The 24,578-nt window shown below is 37.3% G+C and overlaps 1 protein-coding gene across 3 annotated transcripts in view; it reads right to left on the bottom strand.

Moving 5' to 3' along the window:
• Nucleotides 1-24,578, bottom strand: part of RB1 (RB transcriptional corepressor 1) — a 113,606-nt gene that overhangs the window by 37,345 nt on the left and 51,683 nt on the right. For all 3 annotated transcript variants that reach the window (XM_062567003.1, XM_062567004.1, XM_062567005.1), the window contains 4 exons: nucleotides 3,558-3,676; nucleotides 2,418-2,563; nucleotides 1,575-1,720; nucleotides 763-867 (listed from right to left, as the gene is read on the bottom strand). In XM_062567003.1, coding sequence (XP_062422987.1) covers nucleotides 763-867; nucleotides 1,575-1,720; nucleotides 2,418-2,563; nucleotides 3,558-3,676 — 516 coding nt within the window. The remainder of the gene's footprint in view (nucleotides 1-762; nucleotides 868-1,574; nucleotides 1,721-2,417; nucleotides 2,564-3,557; nucleotides 3,677-24,578) is intronic.

The raw sequence follows: 24,578 nt of genomic DNA, 5'->3' as shown, positions 1-24,578 counted from the left end.
CCCAAAAAAAAAAATTGTGTGAAATGTCATAAAAAGGTCTGGCTACTGTGAACACCTTACAAAGCTAATAATCCTCCCTACTGACCTATGTGGATAACATAGTTCTTTAAATTTGGAGATGGAAGTCAGGGGTTTGGCCAGGACGCACCCAAATATACAATGAGAGTAGCTACTAGAAGGAGTGCTACAGTTCACTTAACTGTTTTTTCTATTGGTTTAAGATGTTGTGCAAAAACCTGAGTTCAAGTAAGCCTCATAAATAGAGGGGCATAGTTATCTTAGAATTAAGCCAGTGATTTTAGTAAGGCTCCCAATACATACATATTTGATATATAACCTTATTTCTATTGAAATCATCTACAGAAAGTAACCTAAATACCCTGCTCAACTCCTCTTAAATCTCAATGGGAGTTAGGTATCTGTCAGAGGAAGCTAGGTTGCTTTTGAAAATCCTATTAGCACCTCACCTGAATCCCTGTTTAAAAGTCTCCCCCACAGTCTCAAAACAGAACCAAAAACTATTATTTAGTATCTCTAATTAAAAAGGCAGAATTAAGTCTGCTTTCTCAGGAGAGTTGCCAAACGATTTGTGCCAGATGTTAAGAGACACTTAGCATTAGAACCAATTTTCCTCTCTACAAGTGGAGAGGCTGCCAAGCAGAGAGGTCTCCTTTGCTTGTACATGAAGAGAAACGGACAGACATGGAAACAAGTGTTCTTATAACATTTTTATGGAAGGATAATACTAAAGAATTTCCATACCTCTTGATTTGTATTGGGAAGCTCCTTGTATGCTGAAACTATTATTTTAAATCTAAGATCTACATTCTTTACTTTGCATATGCCATACATGGAGCACATCATGATCTGTTAAAGAAACAAGAGAGAGACCATTGGAAATGCAGCAAATGAATTCAGGTTCTTCATTTCGAGTTAAAAAATTTTATGATTTCTTGACACCGAATGAAATTTTAGCCCCTCTGAGAGCAATAGGAGCTTTGCTACTAATTTGAAATGAGGACTTCACTCATGGTCATTAGGAAACAAAAGTAAAAGCTCAGTTTATGAGCTTTCTATTACTGGTTGCATTCTGCAAACAGAGGTGCAATTCAGCATCACAAAAATTTCCAGAAAATGAAATAAGTCAATTGTTCCCTCCATTTTTGAAAGACCACCAACTAATTGGAGCTGATACCATCTTACCAAATTCACATCTAAAAGCCTATTTCACAAACTGCAATTTTATTGTAGAACAACAATACATTTTGCCTTCCAAAAGAAAAATAGTATTTTCTAATACAAATTAACAGAAACTTTCATTTTGCTTTATTATTTTGAAAATACTTATAAACTGTACTTCAAAGTAACTGCCCGTGCTTAAAAAAAAAGCTGGGGGAGGAAGGGAGAGAGAGAGGGATGGGAGACCAAATATTGACTTCACTCTATCACAATAGCATCTAAAGAGAAATAAAAACTCAGATTATAATTTGTAATGGTTAAAGAACTTGCAAGAAACATTTTGCTCAAAAAATCTATAGATTTTTAAACTTATTTTAAAACTTTTTTAAAGTTACCTGGTCTAAGTGCCTGTCTCTCATAAGCTCATATTCATTTTGCAGTGTGTGCTGGAAGAGGGTCCAGATCAGCGGTTCCAGGTCAGGATGTTCAGAGAGAAGCCGATAAAACAGGGTATGTAATCGAAGATAGGCCAGTCGATAAACTTGAGAAAAATGGAAAAAAAATGAACTGCATTGATAATAAAAGGTATACAAAATAAGAGGAACATAGAAAGGACAGACAACGATTGAATGTTCACTGTCTTCTACTAAAAGGACTACAAGCCATCAAATGAAGGCTGTAAAAGCCAAGTTTAAAATAAAGGGAAAAAGTCTTCATACAACAAGCAGTGAAGTCCACACTGAAAGATACTGCACATGCAGAAATTCATGTTGATTCAAGAACAGCCTGAACAAGTATTTGGAAGACAAGTCCACAAGGGTTACCATGCAGACAAATCACAAAAGGCTCATGAAAACTCCTGAGCTTAAAAAAGTCAAAGCTGGGAAAGCATTCAGGGGAGGCATGTATGCTTGCCTTGTTTCTAGGATTCCCTTGGCATCTATTTGTGGCCACTCCTGTAAACAGGATACTGGACTAGATCAACAGCTCTGAACCAACATGGCCTTTCTTACAATACAGAGATAAATTCTTGCTTTGAATTTACGGTGGGTAGAGTGCAAGCATTAACCTGCTGGTATAATTTTATTACTATTTCTTTCAATGGCAACTGAAGGTTTGTAAAGCATCTTTATTATCGATTTCTATTTTAACTCTTTGAGACTTTGAACTCTAAAATCCAAAAAGGATAAATAACAAGAGTTAACTCCACTATCTTAGTACATTCAGAAGCTACAAACCTTTTTTGTAGAACAGTGAGAGGGAGGTAGATTTCTGCGGTTTCTGTGTTTGGGAAGTCACAGTGACCTGAGCATCTGGAGTGGAAGTAGCATTCAGAGGGGGGCCAGATGCCTTCTTCTTTGGAGATCTCACAGGAGAAAGATACCTGGAGATTCAATATGCATTAGGTACTTCAACATCACAAAATGAATAAATGATTTTGTATTAATAATACTTGTGCAAACTCTTTCCGCTCCCACCACTTAGAAGAAATGAATTGCTACTGTAACTAGCTATTCCCACATCATATAAAGTTAGAGGAACGGCTGCGAGAGCTGGGCCTCTTCAGCCTGGGGAAGAGAAGACTGAAGGGGGACCTTATCAATGTGTACAAGTACCTGAAGGGAGGGTGTCAAGGGGATGGGGACAAACTCTTTTCAGTTGTCCCGTGTGACAGGACAAGAGGCAATGGGCAGGAATTGAAGCACAGGAAGTTCCTCCTGAACGTGAGGGGGAATTTCTTCCCTGTGAGAGTGACAGAGCACTGGACCAGGTTGCCCAGAGAGGCTGTGGAGTCTCCTTCTCTGGAGATCTTCAAAGCCCGCCTGGATGCAACCCGGTCTACCATGCTCTAGATGACCCTGCTTGAGCAGGGAGGTTGGACTAGATGATCTCCAGATGTCCCTTCCAACCTTACTGATTCTATGATTCTAGAGGTATTGATTAAATACTACTCTGCGTTCCTTGCTGTTAAAGCTCTGAACAGCAGAAGAAACAGGACAAACTGTTAATGACAGCAGAAAGGAGGAGCTGTACCACCAATTTCTTTCTCACACACCTCTCCCCTTACCCTTCTTTCAACTATGTGTTCAAGCTAAAACTGTTTCATAGATATTTCTAAGTAAGAGGACTTATTTATTGCTAGGCAAGTATGAGAACAGTTTCAATTATAAGTTTAATGAGTTTGGAAAAAAATATTTCCACAATCGATTTAGTAAGATTTATACATATTAAAAATAGCATCAAATACAATGCACTGATCAACATAATTTGCACCACATCTAACAAGGAGGAAAACAGAATACACGTAAGTGGATTTAAGTATTAAGGAAGACACTAACTTTACACTTCACTAGATGTCAAGCATGCATATTACTTACAGGTCTGCTGCAGTGTGATTATGTTGGAGAGGCAGATTTAGAGTGGAAGCAGGCTCAGGCTGATCAGCTTGGCCTTCTCGTTCCTTTGACTGCTTTATAAGATCAAACAAAGGTGAATCCTAGAAAAATCATAGTAACAGCACATTATAATGAGAAGAGGTAAGCACTTCAGATTCCAAAACATCAATTTGATAATAAAATACACATGAAAAACAAAACAAAAAAAATCCACACATTTTGATTTTGTGTCACATACCAGTACTTTAGGCAAGGCAGCTAAAGTAATTTTGAACCTACCAAAAGCTAGGAGGCACCGAGTAATGAAGGAGGATACGAGTGAAATGGAGAAGGACCTGACTGAAGCAACAACAGTATTATTGCTGACATTAATAATAAACAGCAGCCTTGCAGAAACAAAATCTCAAGGCTTTTGCCATCTATTTGTCACATAAGGAGTAGAGTTATACTGAGACAGGAGGTTTCTGCATGGGAAAATGTTTTTGCACCACATCTAGAATTAGCTTTAAAAATCACAGAGTCACTAGCTTTATGTTTTCCTTAAAGAGGGATACTCATCCTTGACCATAATGTTGCCTCCAAACAATGCAGCACTGAACTTAAGAGCTAACAGAAGAATATCTTATTAAAAGACAGCTGCCTTCTGACAGTGGAAAGTGGTGTTAGTAAGACTGGGAACAAAGCAGGCAAAGGCCGACATCCAACGTTTTCCTCCAAATGATCCCCTAAAAGACAGCAGTAAAACCAATCTGCTCACCACTTTATACATAACGAATGTATCTTCTGGTTGCCAAAAATCTATTTGTTCCTATATGCTACTAATATCAAAATATAATGGCACAATTCTGTAGCTACAATAATGAATAAGAACACAACATGCACGTAAAGCAAGTGCAAGAAAAAGGCAATAAGAGAAGGTCTAGTAAAACTAATATTAAGACTTATCACATTCAATCTTATTTCTTAAAAAAAGAAAAAAACCTGCAGCATTATAAATTCTTGCAACTTTTCTTTATACCTCAAGACATTTGGACTTTTCCTTAAGAGTCTCAGCTGCTGGGGTCATATGATTATGAGAAACTCTCGATTTCCATTTTTCTTCTAAAATATCTAGCTTTCATGGACATGAGCAACAGCTTCAAAATTCATCAACTAAAAGCTCAGAGCAACAAGATGAAAATGACTTGAGATTTACAATCTCATATTGTGTAACTTTTAAAATTATGATTTTGGCAATACTGGAGCGGTATCATCCATAATAGAGAAACAACAGTTACTGACTCATAACCACATAGTTGTTTCTCCATCATTTCTCAACCAGATCAGCTTTCGGACTTGTTTGCATCATCTTACGCTACATTTAGGAGTGCACATTTATCTCACTCATTTCTTTCAATACTGTCCTTCCTGGAAATGCATAGACATGACCTTCTCCATTTCTCATTCTTCTAGCCACTTTGCTTGTTCCTTTTTATTATTCCCATAAGCGCTTCTCTGTGCTCTGAAGAATCTGATTCCTTCCTAGAGCAATCACTAACTCTTTGTGAAAACATCTCCTGACTCGTTGACCAAGAGTTAATCCAGCTGCATCGTTCATGCCACATTTCAACTATTTATGGTTGGAAAAATATTCTCAATGAAGCATCAATAACAAGAAAGGGAATTGATACAGGGGAAAGAGAGATCAAGGAATGGAAGCAAGAGTTTCAATTTTTCAAGTTCTCACTGAAAACAAGCAGTTCCAGGTCCTCTCCGAACCCTGCTCAATTTTCACTATACAAGAGTGTGATAAGATGAAGGGACAGAGCAACTCACTGCCTATGAGAGGGATCTGCCTGCTTTTACACCATTTTGCCCTCTTCCTTTGCTCTTATTTGCCAGCTTTGACTGACTTATGCAGAGGTTGAAAGACTGTGTCATGTGCTAGAACAGCAGAAAGTTAACATAAAGAGCAGACCTGAGTTAAATCAGCTCTGCAGAAAACCGAGCAAACAGAACGAGAGCAAGCAGAAGACAGGGCAGCAGCGAGACTAAGGACTGGGAGCAAAGTAAAAAGCAGGAAGGGGCAGAAAAAGGAAAAGAGAGTATGAATGCTCCCATGTTTAGTGGCAACAGCCTGCTAAATCAGTTGATTTGCACATGAAATTGTACCCTACAGAAATTTAAGAAAAGTTACTGCTTTCCATCAGTTCAGACTACGTTAGCAGGAGCACAGTTCTGGCACAGACAAACTACTTAGTAACTGAGTAATAAGACACAGCAAGTCCAGTACATCCTTTTTTTGGCTGCCAAAAATTTTAATTGACACAGTGGTTAAAAATGCACGACAATAAACGAGGTTTCACCACTCTGGCTCCCTGCAGCGCTAACGGCGGCGCAGGCAGGCCAGCCTCGGCAATGGTGAGATGTGTTAAAACGTTCACTCGACACGTCACCTTGGGCAAAGCAAGGGCCACCGACCTCTGACTGCAGAGACTGTATTAGGGCACGAGGCAGAAGGGAAAAAAAACCCAGCAACTCCCCCCCCACACGCACACACACTACGAAATTCCACCAGGTCTACAGTTTGCCGTTAAGCAGAAATACACAGCAGCCGGCGCTCTCGAATCTCTCTTCCCTCTAAAGAATCCATCAGTTATTGATGGGTTTAATTATATACTTTCTTCCTTTCCTTTACCTTTAAATAAATAAGAAAAATGCTTATTTAGTGACTCTGAAGCACATTCTGCAGCTTGCAGTGATTTTTTTCAACGCAACATAATAGCCACAAGACTTATCAGCGCAAATTCTGTTCAACTTCAGTCACACTACTGGGTATTCAACAACCTACATCTCGCTCTTGAATGAGCAAAATATAATGTCAATAAGCAGACAATTGCCAGTCCCCTAAGTAACTGTCATAAGAAGAACTTTAACCTCAGGTCCAGTTTTATCTAGCAGGAATGTTTATTCAATAACTTGCTTCTAAAGTGACATGGCTCACACTATCTTTCACAAATTTTATATTGCTTTTTAAAGCTTTCAGGAGGCACTTTAGGTCAACAGGTCATCTCCAATGCATTCCTTCCATATCAAGTTTTGCATAGATTTTATTTTCATTTAATGCTAAGTGATTAATGTTACTAGATACAGCCACTGAACAAATTTTGCTAGTAAAATTAAATACTGCTTTTCATTTGAGATTTCCATGTGATGGCTAAAAAAGCCTTAATTAATTAGTGTGAAAAGGGAGAAACCAATTAAGACCTAATATTTCTCAGGGTCTACTGGTGTGGCATGAGGTATGTATTGGCTACTAGCATGAGAACCAAGAACAAGGCTGAAATTTGACTCAATTCCTTCTTAAGCTAACCAAGGCTAATCATAACTGCAGCAGTAATCAGTTCTGTTAAACTTGGATTAGGCAGGGGTTAGTTAGGCAGCCTCTGCAGGACATTTCCCTGCAGCAATACCTGCATCGCAAACATTTGCAGAGATATTTTTTTCCAGTCTGCAAGCTCCTTTCATGGACAAAAGGGGCTGAATCTCTCGTTGGTCAATCTTTATTTGGCTATGATGAAATTAGAGGATGCAAGAGGGCTTCCCAACTTCCTGACCTTTGTATCAGCTGTGTCCCAACTCTGTTTAACTGGGCTTTGGTTTGTATGAGAAGTCTAAGTGAAAAGGCCTTAAATATAGAGAACAGCTAACTTGGGGTTAAGGTGTTGGCCACCTTGACTACAGAGGAAGTCCCTGAGCAACTTTACTGCTTGGCAACTGAAAATAAACCTATAAACAGTGTTAAATTACAGTTTACAGTATTTCAAACACTGCTCTTGTCTTTGTTTTCTAGTGCTTTACGCTTCCATGCTTTATAAGAAATTCCTAATCAATTTTTCATTGTTTCCACAATAAATTTTAATATTATGTTTATCACTAAACTACTTACCTGTCTCAGTTCCTTGCTACTTTTCATTTTTCATAACACTACTACAAATTATTGTATCAATCAATCCAATAAATATATATATATTTTTTGGTAATACACTAAAAGCTGAATGAGATTTTGCAATGCAAAACAAAACTGATTTGGAATTGACAACTTTAAAATGAAACTGTAAAAACTGTACTGGAGCTATCAATTCACATTCCACTTTCCCATGACAGAATTACACACTTAGAAAGTTGATTTTTGTATGCAACTGTATTTTCAGAAGTGTCACACAACAATTAATATTCATAATCATGGAAAAATTTAGGTCTGCCAAACAATATATACTTCACAGTCTAAATTTAAACAATACCATTATGATTTTTTCATAGTAAGTAAGCACAATGTTTTACCTTTGTACGCACACAGCTTCTGCTAAATGAGTTATGTATTATGTAAATTATCATCTTATTAGGGCTTATTTTTATAAAATTTATGAAGAAAAAGTGAAAGCTGTAGTAGTAAGGGTTTAATTCATTTAACAATACTATTAGATCTGTTTTTAACTTCTTAGAGCAAACATCTTTTTTTAATAAAAGTCCTACTTCTGCTTTACTGGCAGGATGCTTTAAAATCAAATGCAATGGTGATTTATAAAACACAATACTATCGTTAAAGCTTTGTGAGAGTCTCTTTTTATATAAATATTTAATATGTGGAAAGAAAAGCAGACAAAAAAAAAAGACTTAATTCGGATCATTTGAGTGTGATATTTTAAAGGGTTTTTTCTCCACACACAAGTGAGTAGGAAAGTCAAACTAAGATGGAAGTGAGAAAGCACAAACTGAAGGAGTTCGCAAATCACAAAAACTCCAATTGTTTGTCTGACGTCTTTGATACAAAACTTGCAAACAGCTGATCTGAACGTGGCTGTCCTAGCCTCAGGCCTATTAAGAATTTTCAAATTCAGTTCTCATATCCCAGTTTCCTTCTAAAATACAAGAACTGTTATTAAACTAGAAAAAGAGGACCTGCTCACTGGTCTGCCACTTAGGATACATCATGAAAATGGAAAACTGAATTAGAGACCCTGTTTTAGTGAATGTATACATATATATTAATATGAAAACATTAATATAACTTCAATAGGTAAAACTGAGATTCTCTACTGCAAGTTATTTTAAAGTCTAGTGGAAAATGATTTTAAACTTTTTCAGCTGGAGAAGAAAAGCCAGGTCACCCGCAGCCTAGATACGTATCTTAAACTCATGTTGGTTTAAAGAAGGGTGCAAATCCATTACCTTTACAGTTTTGCAATAATCTAGCCTTTCCTAGAAGCCTCCAGAGAAAACTTAGTGAACTCTAGTAGAAGTCATAAATTATTTCAGAGCAATCAATACCACAATTTTTCCACCCTTCCACTTCCAAATACGCTCTTCTCCAGATGCCCAGGTGGTCTTGTATTAACTAATTCTCTACGTCGTATTACAAGTTTTGTCAGCAAAGGCTCATGGAGCCACGACACACAGGCCATAAGAGCGCCATCAAGACATATTTCCTAGCAAAGGAGCAGGGCACGCATCAAGATAGCCATCAGAAGCTTGAGAGGCCCACCTCACCTGCACCTTCCCTAGAGTTTTTGGGGAAAATATAGGAAACATGAAAACAAGTCAGGAAGCGTATCACAGCACGTGAAAAAGCTGATGGTCACTCTTATATATTTGCAGTGATACCTTTTTTTTTAAAAAAAAAAGGAAAAAAAAAACAACCACTAAACCTTAGCTAAATTAGAGTGAAACAAATCTGCAAAGCTTAAAGAGCTCCATGAATTCCAGCAACCTCATTTTTTCCCCAATTTTTAAACTTTAGCCACAAAGATACTAAAGTTTTTTTTGTGTTAAGACAGTGACTAATTCTATGGGTATGTTCAAAAATACTACGCAGACTGATTATAATGCTCTGCAAATAGGTGAACTACCAACAGAACTATTGCTTTGAAGTGCTGTAAAGCAATTACCAGATTAATCCTGAAAAATTAACCATGGTATTCTGGATTATTCATGTTTACCCAGGCTGAGAAACTAACTTTTCAAAAATTACTTGGAAGTTTTGAGAAACAACAACAACAACAAAAAAAAGAACAGCATTTTTTTATTCAACTATGTCGTTCAGGCTGCTCAAGATGGCACATCAGGAAGCATTCCTCCACATGGCTTAAAGTATGTGCTTGCACCACTTTCTTCAATAGTTTTCCTGCTTGAGACTTGCAGAAGTTGTTACACTTTTTAACAAAGGAAAGGCTTGCTGAGTAACTGATGAGTTAATACGCGGCATGTTAAAGCCTTAGCTACACGCATACTAAGCCAGCATTCCTCCAAAAGGCACAGTCCCAAATTCCTCCATCAACCAGCTCCCTCCTCATCATCATCTCCTGCTTCTCTTGTGTCAGCAGAAATATCCGTGTGGCTGCATGGAGAACTGAATCACGGCTTTTTGTTTTGTTTTTTTTAATACCTTCTGGGAGAGAAGGAAAAGGAAGGGCAGGTTCATTTAACATTCAGATCAACTCCCCCATCTAGATCACCCTATGGCCATAGGAGGAATAGACAGAAACATGCAGCTGGAGGATGACAGCACTTTTCAGGGGTAGTAACAGGGAAAAGGCAGGCATGTCAGGGCTCTCAAATTCCAAGATTTCTCCTGGTAAGCAGTTGACTAGTCTGCAAATAGGGTGATCCTACAGACTGTGTTATGTTTTGATGCTCCAGAAAGGTTTTGACAGCTTCCTGCAGGAAAGGGTCTTTAAAAAAAAAATACTGTCACAAGATGGATGGGAACACCGTAACTGGTTAAAAGACTGATATCAAAGGTATGAATAAATGGTCTGTCTTCACAGTGGAGAGAGGTTATCAGTGAAATGTCTCAATCTCTGCTGGGAGAGCTGCTGTTTAATGTTCACCAATGACCTGGAAAAAGGGAGAGGCAGGGAAGGAAAGTTTGCTAGTGGCACAAAATTATTTAGCTTAAGTAAGAAAACTAAAACTCACTGCAGAAAGAGCTCATGAAACTCAGTGATGGGATGATAAAATAGCATAACATTCAAGGCTGATAAAAAAATAAAGAGGGGGGAAATGATATTAGCTTTACATAAATAAGAGCTCTAAAATCATTATTGCTCCAAAGAGATATTTAGTATCTCTGTAAGCAACTCTGAAAACCCCCACGCAGTGCTCAAAAGTCAAGGTGAACTTGCTACAGGATTACTAGTAAAGAAATAAAACAAAACGTTATTATTATAACCATGGTACATCTAACTGTCAAACTAAATTATCAGGCAATAGGATTAAAAGCCAAAACGGAATAGTTTTCCATACAACTTAAGAGTTCAGTTGTGGAACTAATTACTACAAAATGTCATGGATATGGAAAAAGTACTTTGTTCCAAAAAGCAACTACACGTGTAGATCCACAAAACACTACAGAACACAACAATGTGCTGTGTATTTCTGGCTGAACGTTATCTAAGAAAATAACACTGAAAGCCAGCCCGGCACATATTTTTTCCCCCTAAGCAACTGCAGCAAGCTTCTTCCAGATGGATCTTTGGGCTGAACTCGCAGCGGCTGCTGGAGAAACAATCTTATCTGAAGCAATCAGTGTGTTTACTGCCTCGCTCCCCACTGCAACCTTGCCTCCATATGACTAATTCTTGGACAAGTCTGACTTCTCAAGATTTCAAAACTAAAGCCAAAGGCCTCCGAGGAGCTGCATCAATACCGATTTGTCGCCCTCAGCACAAGAAGTCCTGTACAGCACAGAAACGGGGACCTACCCAACACGAGCCATCTGACTGACGGAAATGCTGATGCACCAGGCAGCAACAAAATGTCCTGCCAAAACTTCTCAGCGGTGAACAGCCACCTTAAACTGAAAACACTCTACAGGGTGCAAAGATTTTTTCAGCAAAGGAAGTCAAGAAGAGATATTTTAAAAGACCGTTAGTATAACTGCAGTATTTTAATCATTATTTCCACATATGAAAAATAACTCAACTTGGGAGTAAAATAGCACACCCAAGCTCTAATTTCATTCTCTTTAGTACAAAAAAGGTATTTTTGACCCCAAAATTGTTCTGAAAAAAAAACACATAGCTACTATAGATAGCAATCAAATCGCTACAGTAACATCATCACACTAAGTAGTTTACTCTTCCTAGTAGTTTCAGTTCTAGTTGACTTGCACAGTTGCAATTCTCAGAATAACAATTAAGAAAGGTGGTTCCAGGAATTATTTTTCCCCAACACAAGTGTAGACACGACATTCTTCTCGGGTCTCTGATCTTCTAGCTGGCAAAATACTCTGGTCTGATTACAGAGAAGCATTAAACATGTGGATGAAAATAAATTAGCAAAATGACATGCTGATGAAAACATGCAATGTTGCCTGCCTCTACTTTAGCCAGGAAAAAAAAAAGTAAAAGTCTTATCTCTCATTTTCATTGCAGCCTGTGCCGGAAAGCGTGAGCTCAGATTTTACACGATACACTGCAAAACAACATTTTGCATTTGCATTAAAAATGCCAACTCTTTGAACAGCCAAAGTTACGGCTGGTAACACGTATCTTTCTACTGAAAAAGCTTTTAACAATAGTTTCCTTCAGATAATGACAACATAGCACTTCCTTCAGATTTTCAGTTAAAGCTTTCTAACCAGTAATTCTGTTAAATCTGACATTTTTTTCCAGTTTGTCATTAGCAAGGCAAATTTAGGCACAACATGTCACTAACTCCTCTTAATCCAGCTAAAGCACCAGGTATGCTGGAAAACTTTTGTAGACTTCAGTTAAAAAAGGGTTAGGACAGCATCTTTCACCAATAGCACCAATGATTCAATGAATTCTGAACTGAACAAAAAAGATACAAAAATAAGCTGCAGAAGATGTGGATCTCTAAAATGAGCTGCAAATACAGAGAAACTAATTCTCTAGAAAATGGATAAGCTTACTCCTCTCTTACCATTAGCTTAGGAAAGTGAGGTATTCCAAAACTATTAAAAGCAGACTGCTGTAAAAGCAAAAATTACTACAAATACTTTGCAATAAGCTTCATAGAGTCTAAAACCAGAAAAATAGTAAAAATTAATTGGACTTCCAAAAATAATCTTATATAATGTCATGCTTCATGTTAAAATCTGGCAACAAAAATACAAAAGGTGTTCTATGCAGCAGTTTTACAGTGACCACTTTTAGAAATATTTCAATCTGAAAAATCACACAGGAAAACGAAAAGATGGAAAAAAGTTATAACAAAACTATTAATGCAGCAACATTTTTAGGCATAAATCCACCCTTTAAGAAAAGAGTTTCGATCTTCATTTAATCCAGTACTTTTGTGCCCAACATTACAGAATACGTCAAGTTTAGTTATCTCAGTCTACACCTCGTATTTGTCAAAGCAGACAAAACCTGGCAGTCATCATGTTCTGATTAGCTTTCAAAGCAGAAACACATGCAGAGCCTCTGAGCGCTTTGTTGACAGAATTTAACAAAGTATCTGCAATTAACAGTTTTTGCCTTACAAACAGCTATTTAACTATCAGATAAAATATAATATAATGGAGTTAGGGAGCAGTGCAGTGGAAATTCGATTAACTACAGAATTGGAAAAAAAAAAGTCTTGGGCTGTGAAAATACTACTTAGTCTTCTAAAATTAGTATGTGTGCATTATCTCTTTTTATAGATTTGAGACAGAAAAAAAATGCAACTAAAAGTCATCAACAAACAAACACCCCTAAGAAATGGAGTCAAAAACATTTTGCATACAAGCCACACAGTTTATCCATGGAGCTGTATACCTTGGGACCCTCAAAGATATCAAGGAAACCTTAATGCAACACAATGTAACTATTATATTTGTTGTAGCACACTAAGATGTAGCTGGTCTTGCAAAAAAGGGCAAAAATTCTAAATAATTTATGTAAGATGTAAAGTAACCTCCAGAAGCGTGTTTATGTTGTGAATTATGGGCAGAACTATAGTCTTTTGGGCTTCAGCAACACCTGCAGGAAGCTCGATCCAGCATTTCTGAAATTAAGTCCTTATTATTTTTCAGAAAATAGTGTAAGATACTATATATTGTGCTTTTCCTCATAGCCACAAACAAATTTATCTTCATCAGTGAAGGCTCTGGAAAAACAGGTTTGCTAATGGCAGAACAATTCCCCCTCAGATATTTAGAAGTAAATGATGCAGAAAATTACCGATTTATTGTGCTTTAAAGTACTTTGTTTCCAGTTTGACCATAGGGTCAAGCATAAATGCTTTTCCATGTAAATAAGATGACTTAATATATAACATTTGATTACCTGACAGCATACAGGACAATTACTAAGTATTACAATTGTTCAGTATTACTCGGCATAAAATAAGCTACTTGAATTCACCTTAGCAGTTAGGGGTCTAGTAGAAAGAATGGCTGGAAAGAATGGCATATTGTCAGTCTGAATTATCTGATTATCGAACAACAGAAACAAAGAGTGTTGCAGTACAGTCAGACGTCGGTGCCGTAGAATTGTTCTTGAAAAACTGAACCTTCTTGCATTCATAGCTTTCTTCAAGCTTGTTAAAAATTAGACCAAGCTATTAGGTGTCCAAAGTATATATGAACTTGCAGATTGCAGCGTAAAGATTTTAGCATGTTTTTGCACAGAAACAGTTGAGTGCTAAAGTAGTCAGGAAAAAAGCAGGTAGACCGTAAGTCCTAGTGATGCCCATGGAAACTGCAGAAGCGTAGAACTCTCACCACTTCTGTTCGGACGATTTCATACGAAGTTGGAAAAGCAATTTTAATCTTATTCATGTCTGAAAATCAACAGTTATAGCACAAAGATAATCGTTTTTTTTTTTTTTCTAAAACACCACATACTCTGCATGTCTCCCTTCACGTTTGAAGGGTGCCAGTGCAAAAACTCCCCTCACTCAATAGGTGAAGTTTGCTGTGCTGAATCCACTGAAGGATGCACACACGACACCCACTTTTTGAGTGCATAGCCCCCTTTCTGCCCGTTATGGAATGCAGAGTTTGATTTCTAGGCTCCTTATAAGATACGTAAGGACAACTACCTGCCTCAAAAGCGTAACTTTAAAAAGTCCTCCTGGCTGAGATGTACCTGGGGCCAGCCAGCACTTGCCTAACTGGGGGCTTCAAACACGGGTGCTCAGCTGAGGGATGGGAGCGGTGGTCTCGAGTCCTTAGATGGCTAATGAGAAAACAACCCCACTTGCATTTTAAATGCCAAAATTAAGAAGTAGCACATCCTGAAAGAATTTCACAAGTTTCTGAACACACTAGTTTTTGTTTGTTTGTTTTTGTTTTTTGCTGCCTAGGTACAGGGAGCAGATGAGTTTATGTAAAAAAAAAAAGAAAAGAAAAGAAAGAAATTTGCACAGCCTCTGCCCTCTCCTTCCTCTGTGCAACCCTTGCTCATTACCTGCTTATCTTTCAGCTATGTTTCTATTGTCATCTAATCCAAAACAGCAACACACAGGGGAAAAAAAAACACACGTGGTTTACCCTAAAGCATTAAATGAGTGATGTGTTACAGTAATATATGAACTGCCCCAACAACAAAATAGTAAGATATACTTTTTCTGATAAGGCATATTAAATAATCAAATGATCAAAATCTCCTTGTTTCCTGTGATCTCATTAAATTACAGATCGAAAAATGCATTATACTCAAACAGCAGCATATTTTTCCCTACCAAAATTGTTTAGCTCTCAGACAGAAGTTCTCTGTCATTTGTAGGTAGAACAAAAAATGTTCCAATATTTCTGCTGGAACAACTACATTTTACAAATCTTATGCTGAGAAAATTGGAGTGTTCTGCTCTAAGTTTTACTTAGGAAATTTAAGGAAAATAAGATAAAATTAGCTTCTAAAGAATTTTTTTAAAAATCAGTTGGCTTTCTGAATATTTTTGACCTGCTTTTTGGAAGAAATTTCACCAAAACATACTCCCAGAGAGAGCTTTGCTTTTGCCAAAACAACGTTACCCAACAAAAGCATTTCAAAGCCTTTTTGCTAGTGCTGGAGTCAAATTTTGGTATCCTTTTTAGCAGTTTAAAAGCATACTGATCAGCGTTTTAAAAGGCCCTATACTGATTTTTAAACGTGGTCAGACTGTGAGGCAGCAGAGCGCCTGCTTAAAATAAAACATCCAAACACTGTGTTTTACTGGAGTTGCACACAGTCATGTCAAACTTGGTACTGTTTACTTTCTACTGAGTGAGAAAATCCTGGGAGGTTTGCATGCCTTGGAAGCAGATCTCTCACTCTGACAAAGAGGCTTCCAGAAGCCCCCCCAAAACGTTTTGCTCTAGCTCTCAAACTCCAGAGCATAAAGTTCACACGTTACGCAGAGTATGCTGCAATCTGAAAACTGTTGAATTTTACAGCTTCTCTTACTATTCACACTTAGGAAATTATTTGCTTGGAAAAATAAATATTGTTACTTAGGAAAAACAAAAAATAAAATCTTAACTGCAGCCTAGCCATTTCTCCAAAGCCTACCTTTTGGATGCTTTTTATTCCAATCATTTCCTGCCATAAGCATGCTGGCCAGTGCTGAAGCTCAGCATGCTCAAACTGTTCACACGTGAGATGAAACTTGCCCCTCATGGGTGGTTAAGGAACACCGATGGGCTTTAGCGCAGCTCGGACAAAGGCAACTCGAAGGCATTTCGGCTGACAGGTCTACGCAGGAAGAACAGCGCAGATACAACGGCACTGTCAGGTGGATTAACGGAGCCATACAGCTGCGCCACACTTTCGCCTTCTCACCTGAAACCTTAAATCATTTTTAAGAAAGGCTGGGGATGAGAAGAAAGGGTTCACTTTTTTGAACAAAGATTCTACTTTATTAACTCTACTACAAATAATAGCTCTGCAAAAATTACCCTACAAGAAGTGTCCATGAAATCTAAAAGCCAGGCCTACCGTAGAATTTTGTTGCTTTTAAATAAGCAAAAAATGTCTGCTCCAGGCAAATTAAAGTAAGGGCAGCACTGTTTGCAGCAAGAGCAGCAAGGTTGACCTTGAAATCTCAACATGTCACTTCTGGTAAGGAAACAGGCCGCTTTCACGCTGACTCACTCTTAGATGCATATAGTTGTTTTCTGCATCTATGTATTCCAGTATTTCCCTGTCTCAAAAGAAGACAGACAGAGAACACACGGAAATAGCTCTGCCAGAAATTTGTAGAGGAATTGCTTTGTCTCAGATGCAGTTTTATCCTGCTCTCCTTGCTCTCGCTGCAGATGGCATGCCTACTGCTGCTTTTGGTTAGTGGGGTTGTTATGGGCGGCTCCATATCTCAGTAGAAACAGGTCAATATAAAACTTGCACACAACCTAGAGCAAGTGTATAAAGTATTAAGGTCCAGTGTATACCCGCAAGTACAGATAGCTAGCAGGGAGAAGCTTTACATATAGATGTCTCTGTTTTAAAAAAGCACGTACAAGCCACCTCAAATCAGATGCAGAAATCTATCAGTAGTTATCCTGAGTGCTTTGGGTTTTTTTGAACTTAGATATCTAAGAAATGTCCTTTTTTTTTTTTTTTTTTTTGTCATGCAGTGTGTATTCTCTATATGCATGGTGAAGCAGATGCATCAACAATAAGCCATAGCAAAAGCAATAGAATCTTTTTACCATTAACTTTCAAAGAAATTAAATACTATAACTCAAAGCATTCCTGAAGTTAGACCCCCAAATGACAGGCTCAAAGAACCTGAGTTTCTCTCTCTGCTACCTGCCTTTCTTTGTTTTAATTGCAGGCTACAGCAGGGACCTGTACCACTGTTGCCTGCTAACAGTGCAAATTCATTGACATGAGCCTTTAAAACCTCAAAACGACAGAGGAAGAGGGAACTGATACCAATATTGAAGACAGTCAACCCAAAACATCTACCCTTCTGAAGTCAGCAAGAAAACCTGTGATATCTTTAATGAAATCTGGAACAGGTCTTCAACATACCAAGTTGTCCTCTTCTATCACCACGATTCATCTTTAATAGCAAAGCAAAGCATGATCAATACACAATCAGGTGTTACTACTGCTCATTTTTATATTGGTTTAAGAAAAAGTTAATCAGGCATATATTGCTCCTTTTTGTCATGTTATAACCACCACTATTTCAAACTAATTATATGGAATTAAATTATAAGGTGGTACTATTGAAGCATAGAGCCTAATGATCTTAGCAGAGGCTTCTAAACCTCAGATGGCCAAAATTAAGTTCATGTCAGGACAAGTCAAAACAATAAAGACTCAAAAGTCTCAAAGTTGAACACTTCACCACAATACTTACAGTGAAGTTTCACAATTAGCTTAAATCAACTGAAATGCATTAATGCTTCCCTAAGCTGTGCTTCCTCGTCTGCACTTTCTGCTCCCTCTCTTGTTTTAACACAAGCCCAGCTGTGACTGGGGAAACTACAAGCTTGTCCGCACTAGTTTTCAACCAAAGCATTTTCCTCATTCTACTGACTGCCCATATACATATGGCACAAGGGAAGAAGAGGGGGGCTGAAGGTAGGGCTGTACTATTACTTCAAGCAACAGCTACATTTAAGTTAATCAAAAACATGTCTTTAGTTGTCTGGTACACAAAAATATTAGAATCCAATGGATTCAAAAAGTACAGAGAGAGTTAAGATAATGTGTACACAGCAGAAGTAGGGCATTTTAAGTCTTTCCTAAATAACAGGCACCTTATCTGCTCCCTCTTATTCCTCTTTAACACCACCTCTCCTTGGTACCAACCTCCTTTCCCTTTCTCCCCCTCTTTCTCAAACGATATAACTGCTAACTACTGAAACTTTGAGAAATCGCTCTTAGAGCTAATGCTTTTCAAAACTACTGCTTCCAATTCAGATATGGAGGACTTCTGCAACTGAAAGTTATCTTTCATCTATACCAGTGGACCACTGGACCACCACAGAGAGCACATGAGAAAGTATGACAAAAACTGGACACATCACTGGTATGCAGGACTATATACGCTGCATGCCGCTACCAGGATCTCAGTAAAACAACACCACCGAAAATACTTAGAGGAATCTACACTCTACAGCGCAGACAGCTCGCTCAAACCTGCAGAGGAGAGCTTCTGGTCCCAACACAGCTCCTTCTTCTAAAGCAGCTCCCATTCAAAATTTGCTCTCTTATAGTGTAAGCAATCCCTCACGAAGAGGACAACTGCAGAGAGCTCTAAAGGCCCTTCAGCATAAGATCTGATTTTGTGTGGGTTTTTGATACTTTTGTAGTTGAAGTGCAAAAGAGGAAGATTTGGAGTTTTGTACTGGAAATGCTTTGCACTGAAACAATTTTTACATATGGGTTGCAAAGCAACTTGCAAACTTTCCAGGAGTCTGACCAATAGAAATATATATATTTATATATATATATATATAAACATATATATGTATGTATATATGTGTATATCTATATATTAGCTTCTGAGTCTTGCTCAATTCGTTCTAGGATTTCAGCAAAGAGAAGGTATAAAAATGTGCAAAGCATCTCTTTTGTCCTTCCTTCTGAGTTCTGACATTTGTTTCTTCACTTAAGTATTATACATCACTGAAAATATAAAAGTTAGAAGCAGTAAACAATGTAACAAAAAGTTCATGAAATCTTGCATTTGTGTGTCAAAGAGCTTCAGAGCATGGGCTGAAATGAAGGAGCAGCGGTAGGGGAAGTCAGTTGAAATACTTTCAATGCTATTTACCAGTATTAATGATATGCTAAGTAATCACGTAAGCAATCTTACAATACAGACATGAAAGAGGTTATTTGCTGACTTACGCTTTTAGAAAGTAATAGTTCTTCACATTAATCTCAAGTTCCAAGTTCTGCTTTTGGCAGCTGAAATCCTTAGACAAGCATTTTCATGTCAGTATTTATCTACGCTAATTATAGCTTACCAGCTTGAACAACTCTTATGAAACATTTTTTTTCTCCTAACTTCTTACATACCAGTTTTGTGAAGGAAATCAAATTAATACCATAGTTTTCTTTTGTGTTTTTTTAAACTATACAATTCACATAAATCTTTTTGAATGACTACGGCAAATTCTTTCTATAGCTTCATTATGTTATCCCTTATAAAAACAGAATAGTAATGTGAATGTGGGCTTTGTGCTCGCTCTGCCAAGTTGAAGTTAAAAACCTTGTGAAGTCAGAGACCTCTAGTCTTTTTGTCAGAATTACAAGAGGCTGCAAGCACTTGATGCAGTGGCTGCAAGCAATTTGTCATAACAGTGAAACACATCTTTTCAAAATAGGTGGATGAACACCAGCAGTCCTGACATGGAACCAGCCTACCTCAATCCTGGCAAGAGAAGAGTATGTGTTGGGCAGAAACTTAAATGGAAAAATAACAAGTAATTACTTCAGAACTAAATAAATTTGAAGATTTATTTCTACAGGGTTTTTTTCCATCCCATTTCATCCTGTATGTTTGGAATAGCTTCCAAAATAATTCATGAAGCTTCTTCAATTTCCTCTCGTTCCTAATATTCGCTTGCCTTGGCAGCTGACTTTTTTAGTTTCTTCCCTAAAATAGTCATGGTTTTCCATTTGCAAAGTGTTTTGAATAAGAATTTTCAGTAATGAAACATTTTTAAAATTTCTGCCAAGTCCAATTATGCTTTGAATTCTAATCTTACAACTTACAAAGCATAAGCCTGAGTAGAGCCAGAATTTGCCAGTCCCAGGGAAAGTCATTTTACTTATTTCCTGGACACAAAGTGGAGAGAAGTTTCCAGTACTGAAATTACTTCAATTATATTTGCAAAGTGATTGAATAAATGCAATTTTTAAGTTTATAGAAATGGAAATGACAGTTTAGGAACTCACGTATTTTGTTCTAGTTAAGGCAGCTCTCTTCCTACCTCTGACATTTTAGAAATTCATTTGACCCTGTTCCTGTCCATTCAAGATAACGTTGCCAAGATTGCTTTATTTTGCTTCCCTCAGAACAATGTCAACCTCAGATTTTCAACTTTGTTTTTATGATCCTTTACTTTTTAGCCCTTCCCTAATAAACCATTCATTCTAAAGACTAAAATTCAGAAAGATTTATTGTCATCTAACTCCCTACTAACATGCAGTAAGCTCAACAATACTTTCATGTTGTAATTATCTGGTATCCAAAACGCTTCCAGTGGAAGATTCCACACTGCTGCTTCTCTAGGCAATCTACTGTGATACACCTGAAATAGTTTTCTTGAATTAATCTATAAAACACAGCTCTGGACATCTCCTCATAATATACCTGGGTACCTGTTAGAAACCGTCAGCTCATAGTGGATAGGCTGTTGGCTCACACAGATTTCTTGCATCATTCTTGTTTGTATTAAGAGTTTATGGCACTAATTTTTGCAACCACAGTTTTTCACCAATACTAAAATATTTCTCTTCATTTTCCTCATTTTTCTAACAAACTCTTTGGTACAGTCACTGTCCCTAACAATCACGCATACAACATCTAATAAGTACACCGTGGGACTTCTCAGAAATCCTACAGTGCATAGCAGCAGATGTACAAGAGGAATTTTCTATTATCTTGCAAGTTTCCTGCCTTGCTGAGTCACTGAACTAATCTGAAGACACAACTGAAATGAAGATTTGTTCTTTGTGCAAAGTTATTTCTCCCTTAAAGTAAGAATATTTAAAAGGGAAGACGTTTAAATTGGCAGTCCCTAAAACCCATATACATTGCTCATAATGATAGAAAATAAAAACTTAAAACTGAGGTGAGCAAGGAGACCCAAGTAGGTGTTACATTTCTTATCTGCTCTTGCTACATATACAAGAGAAAGGTTGGGGCCACCATTTTAAATGTATCAGATAAAATATTGTCAACATGTCCATTTGTTATCAAATCATTGCTTGCTTCCTCCCTATATCCTTATAATCATGTTTTAAAAAAAGAAAAATCAGCTTGCACATCAAAGTTGTTTTTAGAACATAAGCAAGAACTTCAGCTAGGATTTTCCATGAGTTACATGAAAAATGGAACTCAAGTATTTATCATTATCCGTTATCTGTTAGCGTCCAAATCACTGCCCTAACTGCTTACGTGTATTTACAATACAAACAACCAAGCTACACAGTCTCTCACATCCACTTACATAATTATAGGTAATCCTAATATGTTCATTAGTAGTAACTGGAACTTCGAGATCTTGGAGCTTCTTCTGCCATTAGACATGGCACACTCCTACCAGCACTACTTCAAAAACTCGTTTCAAACTTGAAGTGTTGTTCTTTAAAAATGCACGATCAACATGAAACATGAAAAAATGTTCAATTCAGTATTTCAAAGATTCTCCAACTTTCTCATTACATCTCTTAAGAAGTCCCCCTGTAAATTAGAGTATTTAGAAAACCTCAAGTAAAATCATATGTATTATGAAATTATATTATGTTAACAGCTACTGTGATGACTGAACACAGTTCCCAGTAGCAGCGCTAAGCAACAGAGTACACTCACTTACATCTTTATTAAAAAGATTAATCTAATCCACATATGTTGCTTTTCCTTTCCACCTATATCAGCTTTTGTACATACTATTCCTAACATAAAAGTATGTTCTTTATAGTCTACTTCTCTTTATAAGATTGCATATAAAGGATAGTATAGGAAACGGTAAGTGAGAAGACTGTATAGAACTAACTGAAGCAGTTCGAAGAAATTGCTTAATCGCATATGGACACAATAAATATTGGGAAAAAATATTTCAGAACTAAATATACAGCCCTACTGTCCTCAAATTTGACTAGAGACAGTGTTTATTGAAGCCTGGTAATTGCCTTATTCATTACATGTGACTTCTTTAAAGAACAAAGAAACAATCCACTGTACTTAAGTTGCTCAGAGACACCGCAACAATAAAACATCTTAGCTATGTATTTATTTGGTTTTGGGTTAAAAACAAAAACTCCCTGCCCGCAAATCCAAGAGGTGAGAAAAATAAATAAAAAAAAGATTCTAGCAGCCCAAATTTATAAAAAAAGGAGATAAATTGTCCTTTTTTTTTGTAAGCAAGAAAGGAACACTTGTGTTTCCTATAAAGGAAATTCAAACAATTCTAAAGAGAAAAGAGAAGCATTTCAGACACAGAGGAATGAACTACTCCCTCATTTTATTTGGAACTTCCCTTTTGCCTTTTTTAAGCAATTACACAAACACAAAAATTATTTTAACTTAGATCTACAGCACAAATACTGTAGCTTCCAATGTCAAAAAAAAGGCACTTGAAAGGTTTTTGGCATCCGTATATTGGAACACAGCTATCAGAGTTAAACTTTCAGTAGAAAATATTTGAAGTTTTCTTTTAACTTTCATGTGTAAGCATAGTATTCATTTGAGATCAAAACATTAAGCTAACAAGTTCCCTGACACCAAGGAGTCTTTTATTCCTATGCAGAAGTTATGCAGTCTTATAGCTTCCCTTTTAAACATGAATTGCTAGATAAAAGTAGTCTGTTCTCCATCCTACAATGCTAATTTTAAGACTTGTCTACATTGTAGATTTATTAAGGAAGAACATGAGTTTTCAGTGCAATAAGTACTTTGCACTGTCTCTGTAAGTGGACAGTTATCGTACTTCAAGAACAAAGCAAGCCACTTACCAAAAGCCGTTTTACAGCAACTTATGAAAGTCTGAACGGGCAGTTACTGAACGGTAGCTGAGAAGGTAAGAGTTCCTATCCCTGCTTTCTCCGTAGCTACTTCCCCATATAATTAGTCAGTTAAATCAAGTGAAGTCTTAATAGATCCTTTTGCTTGGCAGGAATCTAATTTAAAAACAAAACAAAAAAAGAATTTTTATCTTAAATATTTATCCCATTCACTAGGCATTGTAATTACCCCAGTACTGGATTTAATAAAGGGTTCTCCTCCATCCGAGGACCTCAGACTCTTTTTAACAATTAAGATGGCCTCATAACCCAGCAAGGAAATGAATGAACTTTTACACAGTAGGAAAGCACAAAATCATAGAAAATTTGACCAAAGCTGTAACAGGAAATCTGTGGCAGAGCCATAATATATTCCTTCCTGTACATATACACTCCAAAACAGAAACTCCAGAAAACTAGCTAGAGTAAAAATACTTCAGAAGCCATCATTAACCTGTGAAAAGGATTAAATAAATGATAAACAGACAACTTGGGCACAGAAAACACTGTCCTGTCAGGGTTTACCTTCATTCTGGTGGATAGACCAAGTTATTTTGCTTAAACTTGCTTAGCTGAAGTGAGCACAAGCAACTGGTCTGTGCTACAGTCAAGCCTCTGTGAGCAGTAACGTAAGCTAAGATGCAGGCTGAGAGTTGTATACTGTGCTATGTGCATCCCTGGAAATCCTCATTTATAACAGTGCCTGCTCCAGCTACTTCAGAAGCACTGTAGTAACATGGTTGCCATAAATTCTTCATGCTTTTCTGTTTTTATTTTCTCTATAAGTAAGTTCAAAATTCGTTGTCATCTTTGACTACAATTTCTTCATGATTCCGGCACTGAAGATTAGAACAACATTAGAGGAACATGCAACCCCGGCCAAAAGAACTCCAAAATTTGGAAAGTCTTCAAATGCCCTTTTCATTTCTGTAAAATATTTCCTTACCACTTGACTTGGACTCCTGAATTTAAGGGGTCCTGGCCCTACATCCTAACTGAGAGCAAGCATCCAAATCTAACATCTGGGGGCAAGCAGAAACCAAAAGCTGAAGCAGCCGCTGTTTTGGCAGACAGACTTACAGCTGCTCTACTAGCAATCTGCTAGGATTATACGGAGCTTTCCTCCCAACCCTCTGCTCCATGCTAGAATACATGCACCACAAAAATCCAAGACCACTGGAGAGTGTAAGGAGTCCTAGGTATCCAAACTCTGATATCTAAAGTCCCTATAAGCTGAGCTAAGTGGTAACTTACGAGAGAAGCATGCAAAATCTGTTCACCGCAGAAGTGAGAGATTATTTCAATCATTTCACCAGCTCTTAGCTTTAAAAGAGCCCCCCAC

The sequence above is a fragment of the Rhea pennata genome, chromosome 1, assembly GCF_028389875.1.
Source record: "Rhea pennata isolate bPtePen1 chromosome 1, bPtePen1.pri, whole genome shotgun sequence".
NCBI classification, from domain to species: domain Eukaryota; kingdom Metazoa; phylum Chordata; class Aves; order Rheiformes; family Rheidae; genus Rhea; species Rhea pennata.
This window is presented reverse-complemented; position numbering and strand designations above follow the sequence as displayed.